General features: G+C 34.8%; 1 protein-coding gene and 1 pseudogene across 7 annotated transcripts in view; one reads left to right on the plus strand and one right to left on the minus strand.

Annotated features, from left to right (window-relative positions):
• Positions 1–4,621, plus strand: part of GSL8 (glucan synthase-like 8) — an 89,737-nt gene extending 85,116 nt beyond the window's left edge. For all 7 annotated transcript variants that reach the window (XM_082866300.1, XM_028260547.2, XM_082866299.1 and 4 more), the window contains exons 48-51: positions 508–627; positions 3,134–3,184; positions 3,331–3,513; positions 4,168–4,621. In XM_082866300.1, coding sequence (XP_082722426.1) covers positions 508–627; positions 3,134–3,184; positions 3,331–3,513; positions 4,168–4,404 — 591 coding nt within the window. In that variant the 3' untranslated portion in view covers positions 4,405–4,621. The remainder of the gene's footprint in view (positions 1–507; positions 628–3,133; positions 3,185–3,330; positions 3,514–4,167) is intronic.
• Positions 4,622–6,069: 1,448 nt separating this feature from the next.
• LOC145824077 (annexin D1 pseudogene) lies at positions 6,070–7,390 on the minus strand (annotated as a pseudogene).
• Positions 7,391–22,544: the final 15,154 nt, after the last annotated feature.

Raw genomic sequence — 22,544 nt, forward strand, 5'->3', positions numbered from 1 at the left:
ATTTCCTGTTTCCTTCTCTTTTCAGTCATAGGAGTGTTAATTTGACCACATTGTAACTTCTCTTTGCTTGAGCTTGAGCAAATTTTTTTTTTTTTTTTTTTTTTTTTTCTCTCTCCCGGTTGTAAGGGGGTTGGGGAAGGTAGCTAGACCATTTTAATCTTTCTTTTAAAAAGTAAGAAAAAAAAAAAAAATATATATATATATATATTATGTCAGAAAATTAAACAAACATGGGAAGCCTGCTAAAGGCATACTTCTAAAATTTTGATAAAGGAGCAAAATTGTTGCGAAAGAAAAAACTTTTACATTTCTCAATTCCTTCTTCAGTTTCACAAATGTGGTTGTGTTGCTTTCATTATTTCCTTTACTTAATTATTGTTAACCTTGGGAATCTTTTAAAGTATTGGTTTCAATTTCTAACTCATTCCAAAAGTTTGACCTGTGATTATTGCTTTTTGCTGCTTTTTAACCGCTTTTATTAAGAGAGTTACTCTTTTTGTCTTGCAGATGCATATCCAAACATTGAGAGGCCAGATACTTGAAACAATTTTAAGCTTGAGGTTTTTGCTTTTTCAATATGGTATTGTATACAAACTCCATGTCACGGCGAAGGACACATCACTTGCGGTATACTCTGGTTCTTTTCTTGCTCGTATGATGCATATTTTATATATTATTTCATGCTAGAGTCGTATTTGAGGTACTCCTGACCCAGGGAGTTACCACTTCCTATTGCTTATGGATTAGTAATTTAAGTTCCCATGATTTATCCCATTATGATCTGTTGACATAAATAGCCTTGAAGGATGCATTGCAATACACGTTAAACTGGTAGTTGGAACTTGAGCTAATCTAAATTTGATTTCTAAGTTCTTTCTGACTAATCTGTAAATCAAGGAGTGTACTGATAGTGATTATTCTTCATTTCATCTACGCTGTTTTATTAAGCCAAACCTTTCTGATGTAACTACGCACCCTTCTAGAAATACCAAGAAAATGTCTGCTGTCAGAAAAAGAAAATGTAAAATAGTCTGTTTTAACAATACAAAGCAAGCACCACTACCATACTTTTTTTGTTGTTGTTGTTGATAACCGGATGTCTGGGCCAGCTTACGCACACCTCAACTAATCCCGGGACCTTGAAGTTAACGACTGGGCAAACCTCTAGTGGCCCCAAGGTTTGGGATGTTTGGTCCTCGTGGGATTTGACCCTACAATCTACATGAAAAAAACTTGCTCCTTTTTTCACATTGCACTACAATAAATATGTATATTTACTTTTATGTATAGATATCAATATAATCCCTACTCTGCTTTTTACATGCAAATATTTTTATTTTTGTTATATCATGCTAGTATAAAAAATATTTTCTTCACTCTATATGTTGGTAAAGAAGTGTGATATGAAGTCCTAATATTAATTTAAGTGCAAATTACACTTTACCTCCTTGGTATAGGTCATGTGCACATAATTTCCCTATCAACAGAGGAAGAAAAAAATAGAGTGAGGGGGAGGAGGGAGTAGGATAGAGAAATAGAAAAGAGAGAAGAAAATGGCATTTTTTTTTTTTTTTGTAAAACTTGAAGTTTAATAAGAGTATTTTTGTCTTAGAAAAATGGTTCCCACAACATAGTGTTAGAATGTGTCTCACATTGCCTGGAGTTGCTTCATTTGTGCTGGTTATAAAGCTCTAGTTTCCCTCTCCTTAATACCTGAATTTTTAAGTAGTGTGGTTGGGCTTTTCAATTTGGTATCGGAGCTTGGTTGGCCCTGTGATTGACGTACCATTTGTCCGGTTATTGTATGTTGTGGTCCAGGAGGGTGTGTTGGAATGTGTCTCACATCGCCTGGAGTTGCCTCATATGTGCTAGTTATAAGGCTCTAGTTTCTCTCTCCTTAATACTTGGGTTTTAAGAAGAAGTGTGAGCTAGGCTTTTCAATTCATAGACGTGTGTAATGAGCTTTCAGTTAATTTGGATGGAAATTGTGACGATGCGTTTTAGTCCACAGCCCAAAGGGGGTTGAGTGATTTTTCCAAATGATAAGAGGGGTTATGTGACCATGGCCTATACCACACAAGGATAATGTGAAGTTTGTCCCTTTTTTAAAATGGCTCTATTGACAAACAAATCAAAGATTTTAGATTTAAGAGTTCTTGAAATCTATGTTGAGATGAACTCTAATAATTGTGTGATGTATCCATTTCAGACACACGACGCTTAGGTAAGGGTTTGGTCTTATGGGATATGTATTAGACATGTATATAGTTGGACATTTGCCCAACAACTACAAGTGTGATTAACAATTCAAGTTTACTATATAGTGATGCATGAAACTTCCATATAATACATGTAATGCTCTATCTGACCTTGTAAACACCATTTCACTCTTGAAAATAAAAGAAGAATATTAAGAAACATGAATATTTTGCGGTGTCATTTTGTCCTCAGACATGAGAATTAGATGAATCTAGCACTTAAATGTAGAACCTGCACCAGGCACCTATACTTTATTTGAAAATATAGCTTAAAATTATAAAGACTAACATTTCAATTAATCATTGGATCCATGTTTATTTTCTTTTAACTTGCCATGTGTTTTACATGTGTCTAAGCGACGGACACATTTGTTCCGTAACTGTCCAGTTCCTAAAAATTAAAAAAACAATGTCATGTTTGGACACTTGTCCAACACGTTGCAGAGTGTTCAAAATGAAATCTTCGTAGCAGTGTTTGTGCTTCTTAGACAGTTATCTCCGTGCTTGAAAAAATAAATAAAAAATTTCGCAAACTGCTTTGGGTTATCATTTCTGTGGCCCTCTGGGACCTGTTTAAGATAATAGCATTGTCTTCATCAGAAGGCAGAAAGTCAAAAACTGCATGAAGAGTGATTTAGTAGCCTAGCCATGATTCAGTTCCTCATTTCCAGATTAAGTTCTTTTTCACTTGTGAAACCAAGCCAACATTTTGTTTTAAGCTCTTATTGCTGAAAGTAAACACTCTCATGACTACAATATTGTTTTTTCTTTTAACCTACAAATATAAGATACAGATAATTTGAGTTGCAGAGTCTATGTGCATTGATTTTTAGCCTTGCTTCTTCATGATCTTGACATTTGCTATTATTGTCCAGCTTTATGGCTTTTCTTGGATTGTACTGGTCGGAATTGTTATGATATTCAAGGTTGGAATCCTTTCTTCTTTAAGATTGTCTTTTTCTTTCTTTTCATTTTGTTCTCAAACTTTTATTTTTTATGGAGCATGAATCATATGGTTGCTTGAGTTGTGCTGTAAAACTCATGTTGTGTTCAATATTCTATGACTTCACAGATCTTCACATATAGCCCAAAGAAATCAACCAACTTCCAGCTAATGATTCGGTTTTTGCAAGGAGTTACATCCTTGGGACTCATTGTAGCTCTTTGCCTTGTTGTTGCCTTTACAAACCTTTCAATTCCAGACTTGTTCGCTAGCATTCTCGCGTTTATTCCTACTGGATGGACCATTTTATGTGTAAGTTAATAGCATAGATTAACTCTCTTTTTTGTGTGCTAATTTGCAAGTACTCTGAATCTTTGTGAGAAGTATAGAGATACTTTTTGAGTGGATTGAAATTATGATACTTTCCCGAAAGTGAGCAAATAAGAGACTATCCTTGCATGTTTGGGAGAAAGGGATGAAGAATTCACCATGTTAATTTAGCAGCTAATGGGACTTAAAAAATGTGGTATAACTTCACCATGTTACTTAGTTTATTAATTACTCTACCAGACTAGAGGATGTTGGATTCATGTTCACCTTGAAGTGAAATGACCTTAAATTAGATGTTTGTAGGAATCTAGCTCATACAGTTGGTTTTGGAGCAACGTATTGCTATTTTTGTGTGCTTGGATTGTTGTATATACATAGGTTGGGTTGGTAATTTCATTTATTTGTAATTGGGCTTGCTCTCGTTTCTTTGGCACATTCTCATGAAAGAGCAGTCAATTCGGATGGTGATCCCTTTGGTGGGACGTTTAGAGAAGAGGGGGAAAAAATCGAAAGAAAAACATATCTTGGTGAAAACTGTTTACTTGTATTCTTTGCAACTGCTCTTTCCTGTATTCTTTGCACCTGCTCTTTCCTGATATCCTCTAAACCTTTTTTTTTCTTTTTGTGCTGATGCAGCTGGCGATTACATGGAAGAGAATAGTAAGAAGCCTAGGCTTATGGGATTCAGTGCGGGAGTTTGCGAGAATGTATGATGCCGGGATGGGTATGATCATTTTTGCGCCCATCGCTGTGTTGTCTTGGTTCCCATTTGTTTCCACCTTCCAGTCTCGCTTACTCTTCAATCAAGCATTTAGTCGTGGGCTTGAGATCTCCCTCATCCTTGCCGGGAACAAAGCTAATGTTGAGGTCTAATTATCAACTTATATTTTATGGGAAAGGATGGCAATGGTTCCAACCCTGTAAAAAGATTGTGAAACTGAGCTTGAACCCTATTTTTTTTTTTGTAAATTATTGGTAGCCAACATGCCTGCACATGTATAGATGGTTTTGGGAGAATGGTGGAGTTAGTGTATTTGATTCTTATCGGCTTTGCAATGAATATGAATTTTGTTTGCTTTTTGCTTGCTTAGTTTATCTATCACCTCTGTAAGTTTGAATTTCCTGCCTGGTAGAACATCATGTTATGATTTTGTGAATCGAAAACCTATCTTACTCAGATGACCAGATTTCGTTCCCCTGATGGCAGTAGCAGCACATGAAGTATGTTTTGTTGTAAAGCCCAACATAGTAATTTATTGGCAGGTGACTTCCAACTTTCAGGACCGTGGCTGAAGCACTGGAATCTGCATCTCTGCTGCAAACATGTTCTGGATTGGGACTGCTATAGAATGAATTTCGAATCCCACTAATTTCACAAAGGTATGAAGCACAAATTTGAGTTGTTTTTTGCTTCTGGCTGTACAGTTGGTCTAAAGTATTTTTAGAAATGCTTTTCCTATTGTTGGGGATGATTTCACGAGTCCTTTTGCTTCTGGTTTGGGTTCAGTCTAATTCTTATGCCCAGTACAATGATTCTCTCTCTCTCTCTCTCTCTCTCTCTCTCTCTCTCTCTCTCTCCTTGACCGGTCAGTTTTTGGAGACTTTTCCCAAATTAAGCCAAATTAGCAACTTAATTCCCAAACTAGGTCTAGTTTGGACAGAATTCTCAAACTAGGCTAAAACGTGGTTGTGAACCACGCTTTCAACGTTTTTGTGGCTGTCGCGTGAAAATTTTGTGAAATCGTAAAAGCGTGTTTCCAAACCACGCTTTTAATTAAGAAATTGTGATTTGTAACCACGCTTTTAGTTAATTTTTTTTTTTTTTTTTTTTTCTGAAAGCGTGGTTGTGAACCACGTTTTTAACTGAAAATTATTTTTTTTTTGAAGACGTGGTTGTGAACCACGCTTTTAACTAAAAAAAAAATTCTTCTGAAAACGTAGTTGTGAATCACGCTTTTACTGTTCACCATAGAAAGCGTGGATGATAACCACGCTTTTAACCAAAATCCGTTTTTAAGTGAAACCGTGTGTAAGAATTTATGTATTATTGATTGTTGTATTTATATATATATATATATATATATAGATATAAAATAAAGAAAGTTGGGTAGTGGAGACATAATGATGATGGCTAAAATAAAATAAAATAAAATAAAATAAAAAAACGATGATGGGATTTCAGAGAAAGAGAATGTAGGTTGGGGGTAGTGCACCTGCAAAAGATATATGGTTGGAGAGTGGGTCACATGGGTGAGTGGTGGTAAAGGAAGTAAAAGAAAAAATAAAGAAATAAGAGAAGAAAAGTAAAATGGGGTTGGTGTTGTCGAGAGAGAGAAGAGAGAGATGGGTTTGTGCAGTGAATTCAGCTCAAGAAAAGCATGTCCAGATCTAGATAAACCACACAGCAATGGAAGATGCAATGACAAGGATCATCAGAAATGGTTCTCCATGAAAATCCAATAAAAATGCCCCGAAATTCCATAGGCAGCCATGATTTTCGGTCCACAACAACCTGAAATGAAACTAAGAAGACGGGGCTTATTCTTGTTCTTGAGGAGGAGGAGGTTGTTGTTCCAATGGGGGAACCCAAATCCCGTGGACCCACTCACGGTGTAAGCGCAGATCGGAATCAGGAAAATCAATCTGCTCCCTGGAACTTCTGAAGAAAACAGAGTATCTAGAATCTTGGAGAATGGCAGTGACAATACCCTCCCACCAACCGTCGTTGTGGAAAGCATCGACCTCTTCGTTGAGCTTCGAAGACGAGGGTTTCAGAGGGTCCTGGTACATAGCCACTGTTCTCCGAACCGTCTCCAAGAAGAACAACAAGATCTTCGTGCAGAAACAAATTGCAGTCACCAACTTTATCCACTCCTTTCAGCTTGAGGACGGAGGAAAGAGTAGCGAGGAGAAAACAGAAACTTGAAAAAAAATTCAACGCTAAGGACACACAAAAAGTGCAGCTGCAGACAAGATTAAAGGAGAAAGCAGGAACAGAACTTAGAAAATTGCGGCAAAGCTTCTGCTTCAAAGCCCGGCCACTACCTGATTTTTACAAGGAAAGAGAAACACCAAAAGATCAGATAAACAAAACTCCATCGACACATTGATGTGCATGGACCTGAAGTTCATCGATTGGCTGCTATGGCTGGAAAATATAAGGTATATTTAGTGATGGGTGTGATAGAGATGAGAATCTTAGCCTCCGATTTTGCAAGTGTCATGTTCACCTCATCTCCGTTGTACCGATATGTGCTCACAAGCGGTACCAAAAGCTTGCGGAAGTCACCAGTTGTGTGATGTGCAACATCCTCTTCAAGGGATTTCTTAAAACGAGCATGATAGGCTTGCTTTGCCAGAAGTAGTTCATATGGAGACCTTGCACAAGCTATTTCTACTAGAACCTGGTTGCTTGAAGTCCACCTCTTTGTAGCTTCATTAGCCAAAACTGCATCACGTTCAGCAGGTTCAAGTGTCCAGAGCTGCAGCAACTTTCTCAGATAAACACATTGTTTTTAATCACTTTACAGGGACACTCACCTTTAATCTTTTTTTAAATACCCCACTCACCTTTCTTTTCTTTTAATCTATATATATATATTTTTTATTATAATATATTTCTCCATCAATATTTCATTATTATACAACTCGTTAGTGAGCATCACCCTTTTTTTCATTATCTTATTATTCTTTTTTATATTCCACCAAAAAAAAAAAAAAAAAAAAAATCACACCGATGTTTTTCATATGACCCATCCACAAATATTTTTATCTATTTTCTTTATCCATTGTTTTATTTTCTTTTATTTTTATTCTTAAACAAAATAACAACACCACCAACATTCCACAAACTTGTCATTTCTTCATGCCGGGGATCAACCCCGATCACAATTTTACACCAAAAAAAAAAAAAAAAAAAACAATCAAACAATCAAACAAAACCAAAAACAACCACATCCACAGGCGGGATTTTTTTTCTTCTCTACTCTGCCGCCGGTCTCTTCTTCTTGCCTCCGTCTTGGGTGGCCCTTGCCGGTGTTGTCTCCGTGTTTCCCACGCCACCGAGCACGTTCACTCCACCCTGCTCCTCCACTGCAGCATATGACGGCCCTCCAAATCGGAACATAACGGTGGCCTTCCGCTTCAGCTCCTTCTTTTCCGCCTTTAGCACACTTAACTCTGCTCGCGCATCCTTATACATGCGTTGGAGCAGAGCCAGTTGGGCGTTTAACTGCTGCACCTCATTTGTTCTACTCTGCAGCCGGTTCGACAAATTTGTAACCGCAGTCATGGTTTCCACACATGACTTCAATGTATATTGATTGGCCTCCACATCCGACTGCACTGCCATTCTTTGCTCCACAGACCGCATAGGAAAGTTCAACGGAGCAAACTCCGGGGCGCTTGGTTGAGGTTCCAGTGCCACTGCACCAGTTATCTCTCTTGTTGACTCGTTGAGGTCGAGAAAGAGAGTGAGCAGACCGCGGGAAGACGAAGCCATTTTTCTGGGCAACAGAGTGTTACAGAGTATCTTTCTCAGCAAAACGAAGAATTTTTCAGAGGTTTCTCTCAGTTTTTCTGTCTCAGCTTCTGCCTCAGCCTCAGCCTCCGTCTTGGTTAAATAGCCGAGGCAGCCACGCGTATCGCGCGCCACTTGACGCCAGACGACAAACGGGCGCGCCAGCCAAGGCACTCACGTGCCTCGCCATCATATCTGGCACGCCTTTTTATGGCTTGGGCACGCCTTTTGATGGCACGCCTTTTTTGACAGATTGGGCACACCTTTTGAGGGTGCGACTTTTTAAGGGTCCGACAAGACTCTATAAACTGTCCCGACATTGATTCCGGTTAGCTCCTTCAAGGGTCCGACAAGACTCTGTAAACTGTCCCGACATTGATTCCGGTTAGTTTCTACAAGGGTCCAGCAAGACTCCGTAAACTGTCACAACAACTGTCCCAACACCTTTTGAGGGTGCGACTTTTTAGGGGTCCGACAAGACTCTGTAAACTGTCTCGACATTGATTCCGGTTAGTTTCTACAAGGGTCCAGCAAGACTCCGTAAACTGTCACAACAACTGTCACCACATTGTCTGCTACAACGGTCCGACATGACCCTATAAACTGTCTTCTACATCGGTCTGACACCGCCATACAGTGTCCTCTACAACGTTATGACACCCCCATACAGTGTCCTCTACAACGTTATGACACCACCATACAGTGTCCTCTACAACGTTATGACACCACCATCCAGTGTCTTCACCAATGGTCTGACACGACCATACAGTGTCTCCTATCCATTTTTTATTTTTCAGATTATTTTCTTGTTTTGTTACTCTCTCCAAACTCAAGTTGGTTAGTTCCTATCCCCCTTGAGTTTGCGGGGGGCTGTTAAAATTCACCTACTACACACCTACCACTACCACCTACTACATACTCACCTACTTCACCTACTCTCCACCTACTCCATACCTACTACACACTCACCTATTCTCTTCCCACATCCTCTCTTCTATATATAGGAATCATTGTAATATATCAACAACATCAATCAATAATACATCAATTTTAACACCGTGGTTCGTAACCACGTTTTTAAAACTTATATAAAAACTCTCCTAGTCCTGTCATTTGCAACAACGCTTTTCACACTTAGGTTTTTTCGACTTCAAGCTCTCTCTCACTCTCGCTCTCGGTCTCTCTCTGCTCTCGCTCCCTCTACTCTCAAACTATCTCTCTGCTCTCACACACACTCTCTGCTCTCAGTCTCTCTTTGCTCTCTCTTCGTCCGTGGGTTGCTCTCTCTCGCTGGTATGGCGTCTGTCTCTCTCTGTCTCATTTGAATTTTATGTGTTTATTGTGTTTGTGAAAATGTGAATGTGGGTACAATGTGGGTAGAATAGGGTTTATGAATGTGAAAATGTTGTGAATTGATGGAAATGTTGGTAGAATAGGGTTTGTGACTGTGAAAATATTGTGAATTGAAATTGATATCAATGTGGGTAGAATAGGTTTTGTGAATTGAAATTGTAGTTTTGAATTTGTACATGTTGTGGTTGTGGTTTTGAATTGTGAAAATTTTCTAGGGTTTTCAATTGAATGTGAAATCATGAATTAGGGTTAGGGTTTTGAATTGTGAAATCAGAAATTAGGGTTATGGTTTCAGAAATTAGGGTTTTGAATTGTGAATCCTGTCTATATTTTTTGCATTGTGAATTGTGAATCCTGTCTATATTTTTTGAAATTAGGGTTTTATATTTTGAATTGTGAATCCTGCCTATATTTTTTAAATTGAAAATTTTATTTTTTGCTATTAATCCTGTCTATATGGTGAAATCTTCTTATTCTTTTGCCTATCTCTTAAGCTACATCATTAGCCCATTATAACTAGTACAAACAATTTTTTTGGATTGTTTTAGGAAATATGTTAAAAGCTAATTTTTCGTATTTTTTTTTTGAAACTTTTTTCTGGAAAAACATGTAAAAAAAGTAGAGAAATGATGTGACTAAAAAAAAATTGGAAGTCAAAAAATGACTTTTAACCTCTTTGCCCAAAGAGGCCTTTGAAGTTGTCTTGAAAAATGCTATTACCAAAACATTTTATATAAATAAAAAAAATTTGTTTAAAAATTATGTTTGAAAAAATTAAAATTTTTGATTTATAAAATGACTCATTCTCGATAATTTTTAGCCACTTGAACTATCCAATTGACTTATTCCCTCTGCGTCTGGATTATGTTTATTCAATTAAGTTTTATATTTTTATGATAGTCGGATGTCTGAATCAGTTACGTATTTCTCGACTAATCTTAGAATCTACACCAAACGTCCCTTCCATGTAGATCGGACAAATCTCAAATAATACCTATAAACATGACACATCCTGAGAGTTTAACTTGAGACCTGAAAGGAGCATACCTAATTTTTAAGGGGGATTTGGTGATAGCCCCATCACTATCTAATTTGTCTTTCAAAAAGACACGAATTATATAAGTACTTTCAAAACCTTCTAATATTTTAAAACTTGTTTCTTTTACTATATTACCCTCATATCTATCAGCTCTCCTATTAAGTCATCTTCATTGTGTATTTCAGAGTAAAATTCTACTCTGTATAAAAGTAAAATTTTACTCTGAATAAGAGTAAAATGTTACTCTGAAACTAAAAGTAAAATTTTAATCTGTATAAAAGTTAAATTTTACTCTGAAAAACTAGTAAAATGTTAGACTCTACACAAAAGTAAAATTTTACTCAGTATAAAAGTAAAATTTTACTCTGAAAAACTAGTAAAATGTTAGACTCTACACAAAAGTAAAATTTTACTCTGTATAAAAGTAAAATTTTACTCTACACAAAAGTAAAATTTTACTCTACAATAGAACAAGAGTAAAATTTTACTCTCATTATCTGAAACAAAAAACAGAGCAATAGAACCAGAGTAAAATTTTACTCTGGTTCTGTCAAATGAATTAGATAAAAAATAACAAAAATAAATCAAAAAACAAACAAACAAAAACAAAACAAATTAATCAACAAATCAACATATCTAATTGAGAAGAAAAACTTCTAAAACTCGATCAACAATCGCAAATCTCAAAGAAAAGAATACATGTATTCAACAACACTCATACACACAAATATATATATATATATATACATACATATATTCAACACTCAAATCTATGTTTAAAAAAATATGTATAACCAAACAACTCCACCAAACATGCCGTTTCAACGATCAATTCATTGCTCTTCGGAGTAACAACGATCAATTCAGAGACGATATGTTTTTCCTCGTAGACGATCTCCTTCGATTCCGGCACCGGATGACAGATCGAGGCAATGAGAAGGAGGAGGAGCACGTCACCAAAATTGTCGAGAAACAGAGCTTCAGATCTGGAAGGAAATCATCATAGCCGTCATTGCTATCATTGCCGGAGAAGAATCTGGAAGTTTCCGACGGTAATGAGGAGGAAAACGTTGGCGGAGAACAAAGTCAGAAGGAAAAGAGGGAGGAGAGAGAAAGAGAAGGTGGGGAGAGAGTGGGTGGAGAAGGTGAGAAAATTTAGTTGAAGGTATAATAGTCTAATAAAATATTTAAACAATAAATTTTGTCCTTTATGCAAGACTTTATAATTATGAGGGGGTTTAGAAAGTATAATTTTTTTCTTAGTCCTTATAACAATGAAAGGAAGGTAAAAGAGGTTTATAGCTAAATTTCCCTAAATATATAAGAAGTAATCAGCAAACTCTAGTCAAGCAAAACAGTGACTGCAGTAGTACTTAATATTGTAATGTCAATACGATGCATAAACATAAGTCATACTATCCTCACAAGTGAAAAGTCTAAACTCAACTACTATGATCGTCTTTCAAACAATACATTTTTCTTTCTCCCCCACCCACCTCTCCCCTTCTCCAACTTTAACAGACAAATGTATTTTTACAACATTGATATGCACTATGCACTACTCTCATCCCTCTTTTCATTACGTATTTTGCCGTCAAAGGTATAATTTGAGGAAGTTATTTTCCACAACTGGTGGAGTAAGTCAAGAAAACTAATATATCTAGATAATTTGTGAAATACATTGTAGATCAATAATGCTACCAATGCCATGCTTAGTGTAATTGCAGCATTAGCTTTTCTCCTCACCAACCCCCCCAAAAAAAAAAATAGTGATCCGAGTAGTATACGAAATACACTGTAGATCAATCATGCTATCAATATCATGCTTAGTGTTTTATATTTCACATCACATGTCTAAGCCAATGAAAAAATAACACTTGTGGTAGGCATGCAGCCATACATGAGCAGAGTTTGTTTTTATATGATAACTAAAATTGGAGGCCCACACGCTGAGTGTGCCAAACTAATAAGAGAATGCATCACGAGAAGGCGTAGATTTGATGCAGGGAGTCCGCTAAAAGTGAAGAATCATCATATCAAGATTCAAAAACTATGAACTGGGCAGTTCGAAAAGTGGAGAGTCCACAAGGATTCAAAACTTCAAATTGAGACAGTTAAGAGTAAGTGTCCATAAAGATATAAAAACTATAAACTGGAGCAGTTTTTGAGGGTATTATTAAGTGGAGTTTGTTGGACAATCTCCACTGTATTTAAATAGATTAAATTCTGTTGTGTACAAAACAACAACAAGAATATAAAGAAATAAAGAAAAGGAGAGAATTTGTTTGATTACAAAAATCAAACTGGAAATAAAAATAAATGAATAAAATCTGTTTTTATTTTGTTACAAAAACAAAATTAAAATCTGATTAAATAAATAAAATTAAAATCGGAATAAAAATTAAACAACTTACTTGGTTAATTTCTTTTGAATAACTATCTGATCAAGTCCAGTGTTTAACACTGTGTCTATAAGATAGATTCATCCTCTCCACGGTGCTTTCAGAATCTAGACGTCTATCTCCCAGGATAAAATGATCTATCAACGAATAAAAGCAGCACTACAATTTATTCGTTTGTCGAACACACTAAGTGTTTATACTCTCTGTAACAAGAACTTAATGCAAAATGAAGAATAAATTTATAGCAGAAGAAGGAGTACGAAAATTGGAGTATCTTTCCAAATGGGGGGGCTTAGTCTATTTATAGATGGATTGGTGACTTTACATTTTGATTTAAACAGGTACTGTACCTGTTCAATTTGAATTAAACAGATACAAAACTGTTTAGGCACTGTTTGGTTTGAAATTCAAACAGATTTAGAGTTGTTGGGTTCAAAAAACAGAATGGCCCTGTTTGGGTGTACAGAAAAAACCGAACCAGATTATTTCCGGTTAATTTGAATTATGGATTTTATCAAAAACATTAGTATTGGGCCGAGCAAGTCCAACCACACACGCACAGCCCGCTCGCCCAGACGGCGGCGCGCGCGTGTGGTGATTTTTGGGTCCATTGGGTATAGTCCATAACCTCTTCCTCTAAAACACTTGGGTACCCCTTGGGGCACACCCCAAGTACCAAACCCATGCCTTATAAACCCTTTCAAAACTTCCCACCAAATCAATGTGGGACAAGTCATTTTACAATCTTAAGGAATTTCCACCAAAACTCCATTTCCATGGAGCACACTTTGGCTTCAATTTCCCATTCACTCGGTAATGGTTTTGAGCAACCAAATATACCACGTGAATCACAACGCGGCATAGAACGCGTTACCACTTTGACCCGAGTAAATCGACGCTCGGGGCCCACCTAAAAAATAGACCAAACTTGAGAAATTTTTTTGGTTTTACCCAGAATTTTTCTACCATTTCCAACAGAGTTGGTTATGACAAACAGTGGTCAGTAAGACGAGGAGTTTATCACTGAATTAGGAATTTAATTTTACATTGTTTTACCCTTTCAGCTAATTAAGAAGAACCCTTGTTAGACATCAAATAAGTAGCTCTTTTGGATAACAAGAAGGCAATACACAACTTCAAAAAAGTGTCCACACCAAATTAAGCTAAACAAAAAAAATACTTGATTAATCACCATGTTAACAGTATATGGAGCATGTATAAGAAACCACCTTCAAAATTATTATTAAAAAAAAAAAACACATTTGAACACCCAACTATTACCCAATATAAATAAATAAAATTAAAACTCTATTGAGCAAATTCCAAAACCAACTTCCCACTATTTTCACCCCCCAAAAAACAGAAAAATATATCCATAGATTACCCAAAAATGTGTTTGGTTTCAATTTTCTGGAAATTCAGTTTTTTGTTTTTCGTGTTTTAAGTAATTTTTTTATTTTTTAGATGCACTTTACTTAGATGTATTTAAAGAGTAAAATATTTGTAAATTTGTTTATTTAAAAATCAATAAATACACAACAATACGAAAAATATATTGAATTTTCATTTTTTTTTATATTTTTGGTATTTAGTGAATTTTTTAAAGATGTTTTTTTTCACAAATATTATACTTTTTAAGTGTATTTATGTTAGGTGTATTTAAAAATTAAAAAAAATTACTTAAAATTAAAAAAAATGAAAAATAAAAAAGTTCAATTTTCTAAAAAGTGTATGAAATGAAACCAAACAAGCTAAAAGACCCTGCATTCACAATTTTCACAATACTAAGGTGAGATTATTGTTATAAATTAATAAATGAAAATCTCTAGACAATATGTCGATATTCATTGGCACGTTTAATCATGAATTCGCTAAGTCTTTGAGTCCTAAGACAAAACATTTACTCCTCTCTTTGATCATTTCATGTCTGATCATGTACGTAGGTTTTGTTCATGTTTACACATACATGTCTATACACACACATATTCATACCTACAAACAAAATCAAATACAGAAATCGAAAAACATAAAAACTGAAGGCAAATGGGGAATAAGGAGGCTTTTCCCATATTAAGCCAATTTTGTATCTTAATTCCCAAACTAGGCCTAGTTTGGACGGAATTCCCAAACTAGGCTAAAGCGCTATTAAAAATCGCACTTTCACTATTTGAGGCCAAAAATTTGATGAATAGTGAAAGCACTATTAGAAACCACGCTTTTAATTAAGAAAGCGTAGTTCCAAACCACGCTTTTAACATAAATTTTTTTCGCGAAGAAAACGTGGTTCCAAACCACGCTTTCACTGTGCATGTCGTGTAATTTGTTTTCTGAAGAAAGCGTGGTTTAGAACCACGCTTTCACTGTGCATATTCATTTTGTGAAGAAAACGTGATTCACAATCACGCTTTCATTGTGCATTGTTTTTTCTTAAGAAAACGTGATTTGAAATCACGCTTTCACTGTTGGTAAATGAAAGCGTGGATTGAAACCATGCTTTTACAACTTATATAAAAAACCCAAGCCCCCTCATTTGCAATCACGTTTTTTACACTAAAACTCTTTCGACTCTGGCTCTCCCTCTCCCTCTGCTCACAGACTACTCTCACTCTCCCTCTGCTCTCAGACTCTCACTCACTGTCGCTCTCACTCTCTCTCTGCTCTCAGACTCTCTCTCTGCTCTCACTCTCTGTCTCTGCTCTCTCTCTGTCTGTGGTATGGCATCTATCTCTCTTTGTCTCATTTGAATTTTATGTATTTCTTGTGTTTGTGAAAATGTGAATGTGTGGTTTAAAATGTGAATGTTAGGGTTTTAAATGTCAATTATTAAATGTGTTAGGGTTTTGAATTAGGGTTTTAAATGTGTGGTGATGAAATTATGAAATCATAATATGTTAGGGTTTTGAATTGTGAAATCAGAAATTATGCTTGTGGTTTCAGAAATTAGGGTTTGGAATTTTTTGAAATCAGAAATCAGGGTTTGGAATTAGTGTTTAGAATTTTGCTTGTGAATCAGAAATCGGAAATTATGCTTGTGAATCCTGTCTATATTTTTTGAAATTAGGGTTTGGAATTTTGAATTGTGAATAAACCAACCTATATTTGTTGAATTTGAAATTTTATTTTTTGCTTGTTAAGAGGAATTAAAAGGAAATTAGGGTTTGAAATTAGGTATTATGAAATTTAATTAACTACTTAATTTATCCTCACCACTACTTAATTTTATAGATTTAATTATAGCTAATGAGACCCATATTTGAAATCAACCTCATTTCTTTGATATGTATTTTATGTATTTTTTCCAAGTAAACTCTGTTATCTGAAGACTATTGTTTCAATAAACTAGCCGATATCTGAATGAGTCTATACATCTTTTCTATAATTTTTCATGACAAATTTAAGTTCCAAATATGACATTAACACAATGGATTGCACAACCAATAGGATCCATCCAATGGAGACAAGGCATATAGATAGTGTCACAACAAGTTGGTTGGTTTAGCACCCAAAGCCGTTGACACGGTTGGACACTAACAACCAAAATTTATGCCCTCCATCCTCATTCTAAGGTTGTCCCTCTTGATGCCTTAGTTTCACTTAATTGATTCCCAATATTGATTTAGGTTTATATGCACATTGCTCATATTCTTAGCTTAAAGTAGAACATTACTCATCAGCACAAAAGCAGACATGACTTGAAAATGAAGGGTACCTGCAAGTGCAGAGAGATTTCATTTTGGTTGTTGAATACAGTTTATTAAAATTACAAGTATGATGAGATTGAGTAATAGAAAGATATTTATAAAAAAAAGTTTACAATGTCCAATCCAATGAAAGGTACTTATTATGAGAATTTTAATCTCACCTTGGATGAATTAACCTATACTTTTATTTTTCAACTAAACGGGATTTATGTGAGACTCACTAAATTGTTAATCAATTCCATTCTCTAAAAGAGAGTTATCAAACATGGCCTAACTATGTATCTCACTTAAGAGAGTTTTGAATCATATGTCTAAATACACTCCTATTCTTGAAATTATGCTTTGAAACTTATGTTTTCAGATTCTCATATAATATAACGATTGACAGAATGTATTAAGATAAAAGGACTTAAATGAATTTAAAGACAAAAAATTCTTGGTCATATTTAAAAGACCTCTTTTACCTTCTCTACTATATTTGAGAGTTAAATTGATACCAAAATGTTATACGTTGCAAAAGTATTTGTGATTGCACAAACAAATAAGGTGTAGTAGGGGAAAAAAAATATCAGGTGGTCTAGGGCACCATTAGGTCCTTGAACTCTACCAATCATCAAATGATAAGTCTCATAGTTATTTCGTTATACCTAATACAAATTTATGAGTTCTACGCTCTCCGTCAATGACAACATCTGACAAGATACATGTTAACCATTTTAGAGAAGTAGTGGTTAGGATAAATTAAATTAGGGTTTTGAAAGTAATTTTTTTTTAATTAAGAATAAAATTATGCGAATTGAAATTCATATAATTGAGAATTGTTAATGTCATATTATGAAATTCATGAATTGAGAATTAAGGTGGACTGACAATTTCAATTCGAGGTCCACATGGTTACATATATATGATCATTTTGTTTTAGAAAATAAGACTGTAAACTGTATGATTGAATTCAAAATCTGAAAATTGAAATGAATTTGAAAAAGTCAAAAGTTGAGAGATTTGGCAAAAAAAAAAAAAAAAAAATGAATTTAGTGCATAACTGGCCATATAACTGATATAGGGGTATTTTTGAAAAACCCAAAATATGAGACGTGAACACCCAGAGAAGACTTCTCTTTATAATAGTATTACATATATATACACCTTTATTCAGTATTTCACTTGGTAATATCAAGGTGGGGTTGTATACTTGAATCTGCCACCTATTATTCTATATGAGAAATGGTTTTTGTCATCTGATTTATTTCACTATACTATTTTACCCTCTAGGTGTATTTATTCAATTCAAGACATTTCATCATAAAAAAAAAACAAAAAAAAAACTGTCAAAAAAAAAACTGCCCCTCCAAGCTAACCAACAAAAAAAACTAAATTTTGGGAGGTGCCACATTCTGCCACAACCATTTGGAAAATCAAACCAAACAATTTATTTTTGTCAAATTGATTTATATTTTTTTTTAAAAAAAATCAAAAAATTATTTAAAAAATCAAACCAAACCGCTATATCATGTATTATTTTTAATATACATTCAATAAAATTAATAATTTTTATAAAAAATATTAACTTTGATATTAGAATAATTTGAAGACATTTCATCATAAAATATTAACATTTAATTTTATAATCTTGTCATAGAAATTTTAAAAAATTTAATGACCTGAATTTGTAATACATATAATAGCATTATAGTATAAATTAAAATTTCCTAACAAAACTTAAGAAAATTTGAAATTTTTTTGAAATGGGTATTGAACGAAGGGACTTATCGCCACTTCCGCTTTGTGACTGTCCACCACCATTGAAAAGAAAAACCTTATCATTATGTTTTAATAATTTCTATTTTGATTTATATAATTAGAAGTCATTATTAATTACACCGTCCCTTCAGGCACGGGCATACACTAGTTATAATATATGCATGAAAAGAGTCTTAAAACATACACTATGAATGGAACAAATACTTGATAGAATCGAGTTCTTTCAACTCACACCATATCGTGCATACACTAGTGATTAATTTGATGAAAAGAGTCTTAAAACATACACCGTGCCATCAATCGAGTTCTTTCAACTCAATGGTACAAATATTTAATTATCTACAAAACTTACACTATGATTTAAGATGTTTGTATGACTTGTCCAATTTTGTCCAGTCTCACTGAATAAGAAAAATACTTGATAGAATGAAGTGTTTTTTAAATGTGTGATATATCTGTCTACTTTATCAAAATACTAAAAAATAGATCAAGATTTATGAAAAGAAAACAAAATATGTGTTTTTAAAATTGGTCCCGCTTACATGCATACGATTAAATCATTGCCTAAATTAACGGTTGTGTAGAGTCATTATTATTTATTTATTTATTTTGAGTGAATGCCTTTTAAAAATTGATCATATTGAGGGAGGGAGGCCCTTGCCGCAATGGTAAAGTTGTTTTATTATGCTGATAATAATATAAAATAAAATAAATCTATTATAATTCAAGTGTTATGGATTCAAATCATAGAAATAATGGGCTTGTTTGGTTTGTTTTTCATATAAAATGTTGGGAAAATTTCCCTACAAACAAATTTATAGATTCATCAAACCAAACAAATTTTTCCAAATAAAATTTTTATAATTTTGTTTGGTTACCTACTTTCCAAAATAACTTTCTCTCTCATACACATCAAATTAATCAATTTTTGTAAAACTCTCTCCCCAAAACAATTTTCCACAACCATTTTTGAAAGAAGGCAAACCAAATAAGTTTTCGTACTTTTTATCTCAAAACACTCTAGAAACACAAACCCAACACACCTCTTTAAATACTTAATAATACGCATGCATATATCTGATCTTCCTCTAAACTTTGCCATGACTGTAATCTTTGGAATTGTCCCTTTATAGATCTTGTAAATGAAAATGGGTCACTAGCTAAAAATCTTGTAGTTTTGTTATAAACAAACAAAATTGATCATAAAATTGACTAAAAATACATATATATACGCATAAAATTTTATAGAGTTTGTTACTATTTTTAAAAATTTTATCCATCTATATATATTTTTTGTACAGTTCTATAACCATTTTTGTATTCTTAGACTTATTCAAAATCTGAAGTTATTGCTGCTATGTGATTCAAAATTTATTCTTCACCACTAATTCAATATACATTTTATAGGACATCTATACATGTGTATGAATTCCAAAAAGGATCATATGAACAAAGCATATCCAACTTCAAAAAGAATGAGAATAAAAAAAGACCAATGACAATAAAGAACTAAGACAAGAAGTATAGTTGTTGTGATGTTTTTTTTGAATTAAGGCAAGAGAGCAATGACAACAAAGAACCTGCATGCAGAAAATATAAGAGTCTCCACATAGGAAGTAAATAAAAACTCCACGTAGAGATTGTTGGACAATCTTCACTGTATTTAAAAGATTTAATTCTATTGTGTACACAACAACAAATAGAATTTAAAGAAATAAAGAAAAGGAGAGAATTTGTTTGATTACAAATATCAAACTCGAAATAAAAATAAATAAATAAAAACACAGATTTTATTTTGTTACAAAAACAAAATTAAAATCTGATTAAATAAACAAATAAAAACAGAATTAAATTAAACAACTTACTTGGTTAATTTATATGAATAATATTTCTGATCAAGTCCAGTGTTTAACACTGTGTCCTTAAGACAGATTCGTCCTCTCCACGGTGCTTTCAGAATTTGGACGTCTATCTCCCAGGATGAAATGATCTTATCACAAACAATAGCAGCACTACAAATTGTTTGCCTTACGAACACACTAAGTGTTTACACTCTTTCTTTCAAAAATAAAATGCAGCAAGATGAAGAATAGAATTAACAGAGGTGAAATACGAAATTTCTGAATTCACAAAACATCAAATGAGGGTGGTCCTATTTATAGATGTGAAGGTGGCTCTTGGATTTGAATTGAACAGGTATGTGGCTCTTGGTTTTGAATTGAACAGGTATGATACCTGTTGGGTTTTGAATTCAAACAGATTCAACAATTCAAACAGATAGCAATTACGGGAAGGGCCCTGTTTGGGTGTGCATTAATTCCAAAACAGTTTATTTCGGTTTGAAACCGGGAAGGGCCCTGTTTGGATGAACAAAAAATCCAAACTAATTTAATTTGAATTCTGGATTTTATTTTAATAAAAAATAAAATTAAATTCAAATGTTTTTGGCCCAAAAAGATTAGAAGCCCAACCCAACCACACACCAGCGCCCAAGCCCAGCCCGCCCGACCGGCCGGCCGGCGGCGGCGCGCGCGCGTGTGGTGATTTTTGGGTCCAATGGGTCTAGCCCATTTTGCCCATAACCTCTCCCTCTAAAACACTTGGGTACCCCTTGGGGCACACCCCAAGTATCTCACCCTAAGCCATATAAACCCTTTCAAACCTTCCCACCAAATCAATGTGGGACAAGCCAATTTACAACCTTAAGGAATTTCCACCAAAACTCCATTTCCATGGAGCACACTTTGGCTTCAATTTCCCATTCACTCGGTAATGGTTTTGAGCAACCAAATATACCACGTGAATCACAACGCGGCATAGAACGCGTTACCACTTTGACCCGAGTAAATCGACACTCGGGGCCCACCTAAAAAATAGACCAAACTTGAGGAAAAATTAACCATTTCCAACAATCCCCCACATGAATGGAATTTGATGACAACGGAAATGCAACAATATGCAGACTTTAACGAAAGAGTATAAGTCGAAAATATCTTGCATCGGGATAGGTAGTTTTCGGCTTTGAACCTTCCCTAGTGATAACCTATCGGACTTACTGGCTAACCAATGGACGCGATGCCTTGAATTGTTCAGCCGTTTGTGTAAGCCAAGACAATAGATTTCACACAAAATATCTTCTAACACATCGTGGTTCTCACTGTTGTGTTCATTTTGGCCTTGAACGCGCCTGGTTTTCATAAGTGTTTCTAGAGAATTTAGCCTTTGCATTCTCATAGAACCGGCCCCTGTTCAACACTCATATAGGTGATTCTTATTGTGAGTATCTCTTTATACTCGTCTTGATTTTATGCCTTAATCAAGATATAAGTAATCATTAAAAGCAAAGCTTATCCTTATACCCCTGCAGACAACATATGTTGCAGATATCACTCTCACCATAGGAATGGGTAGGAATTTTAATCCCATGGTGATTTCTGGTGAGCCATACATAACTTAGTTGTCCCTTTGAACTTAGTTCTTGGGATCTCCAGTCATATAAGTAGGGTTACCATTATGACGACTCTTAAGTAATAGGCTTTAATCCCATCCCCTTCGATGAACTATACACTAGCTCTTTTGTCAAACCTTTTGTTAACGGATCCGCAATATTCTCTTTAGATTTTATATAATCTATTGAGATTATTCCGTTTGACAACAATTGCCTTACGGTATTATGTCGACGACGTATATGTCGTGACTTACCGTTATACATGTGATTCTGTGCCCTGCCTATTGCAGATTAACTATTACAATGAATGCAAATAGCTGGCACAGGTTTTGGCCACATTGGAATGTCTTCTAAGAAGTGACGAAGCCATTCTGCTTCTTCACCTGCTTTGTCTAAAGCAATGAACTCGGATTCCATTGTGGATCGTGCGATGCACGTTTGTTTCGTGGACTTCCAAGAAACAGCAGCGCCTCCTAGAGTAAAGACATATCCACTAGTGGATTTTGAATCTTTAGTATCCGATATCCAATTGGCATCACAATAACCTTCGAGTACTGCTGGATATCGAGTAAAGTTCAAACCATGATCACGAGTAAATCTCAGATATCTAAGAACTCGAATGATCGCTTTCCAATGGTCTTCTCCAGGGTTACTAGTGTACCTACTCAATTTACTGATAGCATAAGCTATATCAGGACGAGTACAATTCATTTGGTACATTAGGCTTCCAATGATTTGGGAGTATTTTAACTGAGACACTGCATCTCCTTTATTTTTTGATAAATAAAGA

This window comes from Camellia sinensis, chromosome 4 (genome assembly GCF_055761805.1).
Source record: "Camellia sinensis isolate YWXY chromosome 4, ASM5576180v1, whole genome shotgun sequence".
In the NCBI taxonomy this organism is placed as follows: Eukaryota; Viridiplantae; Streptophyta; class Magnoliopsida; order Ericales; family Theaceae; genus Camellia; species Camellia sinensis.